The following is a 10,000-nucleotide window of genomic DNA, read 5'->3' as shown; positions in this document are numbered from 1 at the left end:
TATATATATATATATATATATATATATGTATACATATATATATATATATATATATATATATATATATATATATATATATATATATATATATATATATATATGTTTGCGTCCGGTTGGAATTCTGCCTCCATCCTCTTCCCACTTAAATAGAATCTTATATTATATGCAGTCTATGAAAAATACTAACAATTACCAATAAGAACACGTTCGTCAAATCAAACTGATATTTTACGAGCTTATTTTTTCTTTTCTTTTGTTTTCTTTTCACTTTTGAGACGAGAAAACACATGCTACTTTCCCATGGTGCTTATCTTGTGTTATCTTTGTAACTGTAATGAAAGGAATACCCGAATAACTTTCAGAAATACATAAAGGTGCTATCGTTCATTAATCATGCAATATCATGTTTCCCACGTCCCCGATGACTGTGCTCTTATTTCCGGCACTCTGATATGACCCTTGTGCTTACACGTAGTTCATACTAAGCATAAGTAAAAAGACTATTATCACATTATTATTATTTAGAAATCTCTTAACATCTCTAGTTAAGGCTGTACTGTGATGTGGATCATTTCAAGCCGAAAAGTCACTCTCACGCAAAGCCCTATCGGGCTGGTTCCCACGCGCGTGCCTCTGTCTGCTGCCGTTATTCACAAAAGAGTGTGTCATGACACCCCATTTAGTCTCGTCTAATCTACTTTATTGAGTACTTTACCAAACAGAGCTGTATTTTCATGGTACTGTTGGTAAAATAATAAGAAACACGTAGTCGACTTAAATACGATGCAGTGAAAATTTGTCGAGAAACACAAGTTCTATATAACACAATAACAGATAAAAGACATACATATCAACAAATCAGAGATGATAAGGAGAACAAAAGAAAAACAATAAAAATTATATATATATATATATATATATATATATATATATATATATATATATATATATATATATATATATATATTTGTGTGTATGTGTGTGTTCAAAAGATACCTATCTGAATAGCATTGAAGTTTCCTCTCTAATTTAACCAACCTGTAGCCAATACGAGAAAGAAACCGCGATGTCGCATGGGAGAGGGAAGGAAGAGCGAGAGGAAAAGGAAAAGAAGGGAGAAGAAAAGAGGAGAAGGAGGAAGAGGAAGAGAAGGAGGAGGAGGAGGAGGGGGGGAGGAGGAGGAAGAGGAGAGGAAGAGGAGGAGAAAAAAAGGCGGAAGGGAAGGAGGAAGAGGAAGAGTAGGAATGGGAGGAGAATAAGGCGGAGGAGGGGGAAGAGTAGGAGGAAGAGGAGGAGGAAAAGGAGGAGAAGGAGGAGGAGGAGGAGGAAGAGTAGGAAAAGGGAGGAAGGGGGTGAGGAGGAGAAGGAGGAGGAGAAAGTAGAGGTAGAAAAAAAAGAAGAGGAAAAAAAGACGAGAAAGAGGAGGAAGAAGAGAAGGAAGAAGAAGAAGTAGAAAAAGAAAGAAGAAGAAAGAAAAAAGAGCCGGAGAAAGAGAAGGAAGCAGAAAGAGTGAGAGAGGGTCATACATCTCGCATACCCTTTCGCCCATTAAACCCGCCTAGTAATACCATGGCACCGACGCCTCGACCTTCCGGGCACCCCCTTTCCTTCTGCTGCGTCGCCTGAGGGATTTCGCCCAACTCTCCGCTCGCATCCGTCCCTGCCAAAGTGCCCTGGGGGACCCTCCGGACGGGGACCTCATTGCGCAGACTTCCTGACGCGAATGGGCGGTCATAAATCAGCGTCTGAGAGCATCTAAATAGGCCTAGTAATGGCGGAAGGGGGGGGGAGGGGGGAGAGAGGGGAGGAGGGAGGGGAGGTGGGGGAGAGAGGGGATGAGAGAGGGGAGGAGGGGTGAGAGAGGGGAGGAGGGGTGTGGGAGGGGAGGAGGGGAGGAGGGGAGGAGGAGAGGATGATAGGGGGGATAGAGAGAGGTCGGAGGGGAGAATTTAAGGGGTGGGAGGGGGAGGATGGAGGGAGGGGAAGGGACGGAAGGGGCGAAGGGCGAAGGGCAAGAGAGAGAGAGAGGCGGAGAGGGGAGGGAGAGGAGGGGGAGGAGGGTGGAGGGGAAGAGAGAGATGGTGAAGGGTTAAGGGCAGGGAGGGAATGGGGAGGGAAGGAGGGGAAGGGAGGTAAGGACGAAGGCGAAGGGCAAGGGAGAGAAAGAGAGGATAGGAAGGGAGAGAAGAGAATGGGCAAAGAAGAGAATGGAAGAGAAAAGAAGAGAGAGAGAGGAGGGGGGGGGGAGCGGGAGGGAGTCGATGCGAAAACGAAGAAGAGACAGAGAAAAGACAAAAAGGCCAAAAAGGTAAGAATGGAGGAATTCCAAAGAAAAAGAGAAGAGGGAGAGACGGAAAGGAGAGAAAAAAAAAACGAAGGAGGGAGATAGGAAATGTCAAATAAAAGAGGAATGAGAGATTAAGCGAAAGGAAGAATTTTCGATAGGCGTGATCCCATATTTCTCCCCCCCTCCCCTCCCCCCCCCAATCGAACCCCACTTTCACACGTGTTCTGCGTGAATCATAACAGCTGAAGATAACAATTGCTTATCATCATCTCCCACTTCCTTATCATTCTTATCACTATATCTTCGTGCTTAGCGTATACCCCATCCATTCAACATCCTCTACCATGGTTTCCGAAAATATTACGATCATCATTTCGTTACATCATTTCGTAATTTATAAGATAATAGCATGTTAAAATTCACTTATAGGTATGAAAATGTTATACAGTTTCATGAATATGTTTTTAGTTGATTATCCCTAATAAAGATGGTGATGATAACTGTAATAAGGATCATGATAGCAGGAACATTTTTAATAGTTATGCTAATGATTATGATAAACAATCATAAAAACCATGATAAAGATGATGGTGAAAATGTCGTGGTTACAGTATTCATCACTATAAGTAAAGCTATTGCGATGATGATGATAATGATGATGATGACAGTGAGATCGATGTCAAAGAATGATGATGGGATAATGAAAATCTTACTAATCATGGCAGTAATGATAACGATAGCATGATGATGATGGTTATGATGACGGAAAAGAGGATGATGATGATGATGATGATGATGATGATGATGATGATGATGATGATGATGATGATGATGATGATGATGATGATGATGATGATAATAATAATGATGAGAATTATAATAATGACAGTAATAATAATGGTAATAATGATAATAATGATAATAATAATGATGATAACACGATAGTATTAACAATGATAATAATACTGATAATGATAACAATAGTGATAATAATAATGAAGATGATAATATAATAATAATAACAACAGCATTGATAATAATAATGATAACAATAACAGTGATAACAATAACAATAACAATAACGATAATAACAGTAACGATAATAACAATAACGATAATAACAGTAACGATAATAACAATAACGATAATAACAATAACGATAATAACAATAATAATGAAGAAAAAAATAATAGTAATAGTAGTAGTAGTTGTAGTACTAATAATAATGATAATAATAATGATAATAATAATAATAATAATAATAATAATAATAATAATAATAATAACACAAATAACAATGACAATAACAGATAACAAGACAAGGGCCAGAAGAAGAACAGTTGGCCTTCTGCTCCTCGACGCGTTGCCTTTGACACGAGCCAATTGCCGGCCTCGCGAGGAAAGGGATCGGAGAAGGGAACCGAGAGAGAATGGTTTGTCTGGTTGTTACGGTCTGAGGGTCAGGTTGCCAAGGCCTTTGTTGTATGGTTTTGAGAGGTTTTTTTTTCTTTTCTTTTTTTTTTTTCTTTTTTTTAAGCAGCTGTAATTTTGGTATGGTGTATGGTATGCTATATGGTTGATCGATTCTGTATGTTAGTGTATGTGTATATATATATTTCTATATGTATGTGTGTGCGGGAAATAATTTGTCCATCTTTCTATCTATCTATCTATCTATCTATCTATCTATCTATCTATCTATCTATCTATCTATCTATATATATATATATATATATATATATATATATATATATATATGTGTGTGTGTGTGTGTGTATATATATGTGTGTGCGTGTGTGTGTATGTGTATGCATATATGTGTGTGAGTGTGAATATATATGCAGGGTCAGAGTCAGAGATGATCAACATAGACGCCAAATACCGTCCCTTACCGACCACGGAGCTCGTGTTTGGTTCCGTCTTCATCACCACGTTCCACATTTACATTCAAAAGGCTGATTTAAGCACCACGGAGCAACATTTCAACGACGCCTTTTTGCTCGTCGGCAATGATTACAAGTTGAAAATGGAAATGATTCGCGTGTAGCAATTGTGGGAACACCCGATACATGACCTCGTCGGCTTCAGAATGTGGATACTTGGCCAGTTCTCTCTCGTGGCACTGTTTGCACTCCTCCGCCAGTGTGTAAGGATGGTGTGCTACATTAAAAACACGTTTTGTTTGAAACGTAATGATCCCATGATCGTCAAAGCCGCGGTGACCGAATGGTTAAAGCGTCGGACTCAAGACTGTCACGACGGCAATCTGAATTCGAGGGAAGAAGAATAGTGAGACGGTAAAGGAGACTCAGGAACATCTCACGTAAACAGGTGTGTGATGTGAAGCGAGAGGGTGGTGGCCGTGTGGTAAGAGCATCGGACTCAAGACTGCCACGACGGCAAACTGAGTTCGAGTGTTCGAGTTACCGGCCGGCGCGTTGTTCCCTTGGGCAAGGAACTTCACCTCGATTGCCTATTTAGCCACTGGGTGGCCAAGCCAGCCCAAGTCAGTGCTGGTCCCAAGCCCGGATAATATAGAGAGAATGATTACCTAAAAGGTAACACCGGCACTCTCCGTGGAAAGGAACTGGGGACCCTACCACGTACTCACTCCAAGAGCATCACAACATTAAACTACAATTAAGTATCATGCTGTGACCACGGCGGCTCAAACATGAACCTACCGTTAAAATAATAATAATAATATATATATATATATATATATATATATATATATATATATATATATATATATATATATATACATATATATATATATATATATACATATATATATATATATATATATATATATATATATATATATATATATATATATGTGTGTGTGTGTGTGTGTGTGTGTGTGTGTGTGTGTGTGTATGTGTGTGTGTGTGTGTGTGTGTGTGTGTGTGTGTGTGTGTGTGTGTGTTTGTGTCTTTTTTGTGCATATATGAACTGCATCTACTAGTGGGGTTCTGGCCCTGAGCAGTAAGGAGCCACCTCTTAGTAACTATTGATCCCTGGTCCACTTCGACCCAGGCTGGAACACCTGTCGAGGTCCCATCTATGGGATAAATAGAAATAAGGGTAGAGGGGACTCTTTAGCCTTGGCTAGCAACCCCGCTAGAAACAGTCTCAATCAAAACACTGTTAGGGAAGGCAACAGGAAACCACCTTGACTGATCTTTCCCTCGTATTTATGGTAGACATCTCAGGAAATGGCCCTCAGTCCAATGGAAAAAACGTAGGACACAGTACTACAAGAATCTAAATGAATAAATAAATAAATAAATACACACACACACACACACACATACACACAATTGTGTATATGTATATATGTGTGTGTATATGCTTATATATATATATATATATATATATATATATATATATATTATATATATATATATATATATATATATATATATATATATATATATATATATGTATATGTATACAGTTTTTTCTCATTCTTATCATTTCTGATTTGTTGGTCTGTATGTCCTTTATCTGTTATGTAGCCTGTGTTTCTCGACAAATTTTCACTTCATCGTATTTAAATCGACTACGTGTTTCTTATTATTTTTCCAACAGGACTATGAAAACACAGCTCTTTTAGGTAAAGTACTCAATAAAGTAGATTAGACGAGACTAAATGGGGTGTCATGACACACTGCTTTGTGTATAACGGCAGCAGACAGAGGCACGCGCGTGGGAACCAGCCTGATAGGGCTTTGTGTGAGAGTGACTTCTCGGCTTGAAATGATCCACATCACAGTACAGCCTTAACTAGAAATGCTAAGAGATTTCTAAATAATAATAATGTGATAATAGTCTTTTTACTTCTGCATAGTATGAACTACGTGTAAGCACAAGGGTCATTTCAGAGTGCCGGAAATAAGAGCATAGTCATCGGGGACGTGGGAAATGTAACTACGAGGAACAAGATGTTGAAGGATTAATGAGAGATAAGATCTTCATGTATTTCTGAGGGATATTAGGGTATTCCCTTCAGATAGGTGATTGATATTACTCAGGTAAAATACTATTGAAGATAAGCATAATGGGAAAGCAACGTGTGTTTTGCTATCTAAATGGCGAAAAGAATAGAAAAAAGAAAAGAAAAGAAAGAAAGAGAGAAAAAACATAATATATCAGTTTAATTTGTCTTTTTTTTTTTTTTTTGGGGGGGGGGTATTTTTCAAAGAAGGCATATATTTTTAGAAGACTTTATTTATGTGGGGAGAGGATGGAGGCAGACTTCCAACCGCATGCCGCCCATCTCAGCCCGACGCTCACTCGGCCTCGCAGGGATGGATGAAATCAGTCGGGGTGTCGTGTGGCTCGTCGCAGGTGTGGGTCATCACGAACAGGTCGAGGTCATGCTGGTTCTTGTCGTAGACCCGCCAGTCGCGGTCGAACATCGTCGACATCTCGGCATCGTTCTGCGCCCAGACGACGACCGAGGCGTTGGTGCGGACCTCGCTGCCGTTGGGGAGGGGGAGCAGCATGCTCGCCGCCACGTCGCTCAGCGGGTTGTCGTTGATCCACAGGGCGCACGGGGCACTCAGCGCCCCCAGCAGCTTCTTCGGGAGGCTCCTGATGTTGTTGGCTTCCAGGTCGAGGTACGTGAGGTGGGGCAGGAAGTCGAGCTCGGGCACCACCTCGACCTCGTTCCTCACGAAGATGAGCTGCTCGAGGTTGTCGGCGAGCGGCAGGAGCAGATCCCGGGGCACCTCCTTGATCTGGTTGTACTCGAGGCCCACGACGCGCAGCTGGGGCATGTGGCTGATCTCCTCGGGCACTTCGGTGAGGAAGCCGAAGCCGAGGTCAAGGTGCTCGAGAGTGGTGAGCGTCCGGAGAGAGCCTGCCTCCACCGTGCTCAGCCATCCCTTGTACACGTTCAGGAAGCGGAGGTTCTGCAGGGCGTCGAAGTCCCCGGCGCGCAGGGTCGTGATGTGGTGGTTGAACAGGTCCACCTGCGCGGCAGACGTACGAGTTGTTATCGCTGCTGTGCTAAACAGGTCTTTCCCAATTCCAGGCAAAATATGATGTTCCCGATTTATTCGTCTGCAGTAAGCCATAGCTTTTCGATTGATGTCATGTACCGATATTTAGTCATTAAGTTTATGTAATAATATGATTGATAACAATAATGATGGCGATGAAATTAGTGACGATGATGAGGAGGAGGAGGAGGAGAAGGAGGAGGATCATGATAATGATGATGGTCATGATGATGACAAAGAAGAGAAGGAGAAGGAGGATATTCATAATCACATCGATCATAACAAATCAACTGGATCGTTTCGCGGACGAACCAGCGTGTCTCGCGGCCCCAAGAGGACCTCCGTTACCTGTGTCACGTTGGGATTGGCCGCCCAGCAGGAGGTGGGGACGCTGGGCAGAAGGCGGTCCCGGCAATTCCACATCAGGTTGCCCTCGCCCGAGCCCGGATACGAGGCGTGGGCGGGCTCGAGGTGACATGGGCACGTGGTCCCCCCCAGGCTGCCTCTCTCCTGCCCGAGAGCCGCCGGCGATGAGGTTGCGACACCACAGAGCGCCGCCAGGAGGATGGGGATCACCTTCATCTGGGCGAAAGGTTGCTCGGGGGTAATCACGTTCTCCCGTTCCTCTCTGTCGCTTTCTCACTCTATCTGTCTATCTATCTATCTGTCTATCTATCTATCTATCTATCTATCTATCTATCTATCTGTCTGTCTGTCTGTCTCTCTCTCTCTCTCTCTCTCTCTCTCTCTCTCTCTATCTATCTATCTATCTATCTATCTATCTATCTATCTATCTATCTCTATATATACATATATATCTACACACGCATCTTTGTGTGTGTGTGTGTCTGTGTCAATTGGAAAAAAGGATGACAGCCTTTATGTTAATTCTGTGAAATTTGTAAACAATACAGAGAAGCTTTGTTTTGGTGTTTCATTTGATGGCAACGAATATTAAACTGATTATTAAACAAACGTTAAACTGAACTGAATATAAAACCTAATATCGAACAAACGTTAAACTGAACTGAATATGAAAGGAAACATTTAATGGCGCTTGAAACGAAATTAAATAGATTTCATTTTGGTAATTCAGAGTCGTAGAGTTTATAGACATAAATAAAAAAAAATTTTATCATGATTTGCCGCAAAATAACATAGTAATTCAGATTCATTTAGACATAAATGTAATGATCATACTTTTTTTTTTTTTTTTTTTTTTTTTTTATCACGCCTTGCTACATAATAACAGAGGTCTATATATAAGCAACATAGTGGAATAATATCAACAAAAATGTACCACACATCTTAACCACAGATATCTTCAGCAGCTGGAGAAAAGGAAGGTTATTAGCATATTCGCGTAGAATGTTAACCTACACAATTATTGCATAGTTCTGCAAGCTTAAATGTTGTAATGATGTGTAATCTTCGTCGTAAACAAGTTCTGCGTTGATGTAATTCCTGTGTATATAATTTCTTTGTGAATTTATGCTCATTTTTCAGATACTTGCGATTAATTTTTTTTTTTTTTTTTTTAATCCAGATATTATATTGATTTCATTCCTTATTTGAAAACTTATGCACGCGCCTGTCAATCATATCGACCATTTACAACCTTACTAATCTATTAATGAAAATACTCTTATAATATTTTATAAGATATTATTACAGCATATCATTATAACTATAGGCATTTAGTACTTACTTTGTCGACTGCCATAACTGTCAATGGGGCTTCGTGATCCATCGTATAAATGGCTTATTGTTATCTTATCTTTGCTTAACAAAAGGATTAGATAGTGATAAGATAATATTGATACAGAGCTATGGATAAGAATAATTTTTGTAACGTTAGAAGTATACATGTGAATAAAAAAAAAAGGCAGGCAATATAGCTAGAAAATAATTGATATATAACAAGGAAATAAAACTTGAAGAAAGCGTAGAGAGAGAGAGAGAGAGAGAGAGAGAGAGAGAGAGAGAGAGAGAAGAGAGAGAGGGGGGGGGGGGGGAGAGAGGAGAGAGAGAGAGAGGAAGGGGGGAGAGAGAGGGGAGAGAGAGAGAGAGAGGGGAAGGGAGAGAGAAAAGAGGGGAGAGAGGAGAGAGAGAGAAGAGGAGAGAGAGGAGGAGAAGAGAGAGAGAGAGAGAGAGAGAGAGAGAGAGCGAGAGCGAGAGAGAGAGAGAGAGAGAGAGAGAGCGAGAGAGAGAAACAGACACCGAGACAGAAACAGAGACAGAAGCAGAGACAGAGAGACAGAGACATAGACATAGAGAGAGACAGAAACAGAAGTAGAGAGAGAAACAGAGTCAGAAACGGAGACAGAAACAGATAACATCAAGGTTCAGATTAAATAAGACGGAACAAATTATACCCGATGTGAGAGCAAATAAAACACAAATCAAGGGCCAACATGAAGGCTATTAACGAAGAGGAAAATTCAGACCCGTCCATAAGATTGCTTTGTCGTTTTCAGCTGCCGATTGCGTTGTACTTAATTCATGCGCAAGGTTATTAGGCCTGAATTAGTGGTTATGTTAACTCCCTCTCTCACTTCTGTTTACGTTTGTCTGTCTGTCTGTTCCTCTTTCTCTTTCTCTTTCTTTTTCTCTCTCTTTCTCTTTCTCTCTTTTCTTCTTTTTCTTTTTCTTTTTTATCTTTTCTCTCTTCTCTTCTCTCTTTTTCTCCTCTCTCCTCTCTCTC

General features: G+C 40.8%; 1 protein-coding gene across 1 annotated transcript; it reads right to left on the bottom strand.

Annotated features, from left to right (window-relative positions):
• Window positions 1-6,502: 6,502 nt before the first annotated feature.
• LOC119579545 (carboxypeptidase N subunit 2-like) lies at window positions 6,503-9,036 on the bottom strand. Its single transcript, XM_037927447.1, has 3 exons — window positions 9,005-9,036; window positions 7,645-7,878; window positions 6,503-7,266 (listed from the first exon to the last, which is right to left on the bottom strand). The coding sequence occupies exons 1-3, from the start codon at window positions 9,017-9,019 to the stop codon at window positions 6,583-6,585; spliced, it is 933 nt and encodes a 310-aa protein (XP_037783375.1). The 5' UTR covers window positions 9,020-9,036; the 3' UTR covers window positions 6,503-6,582.
• Between the last annotated feature and the right edge of the window lie 964 nt (window positions 9,037-10,000).

Source organism: Penaeus monodon, chromosome 12, assembly GCF_015228065.2.
Source record: "Penaeus monodon isolate SGIC_2016 chromosome 12, NSTDA_Pmon_1, whole genome shotgun sequence".
NCBI lineage: Eukaryota > Metazoa > Arthropoda > Malacostraca > Decapoda > Penaeidae > Penaeus > Penaeus monodon.
This window is presented reverse-complemented; position numbering and strand designations above follow the sequence as displayed.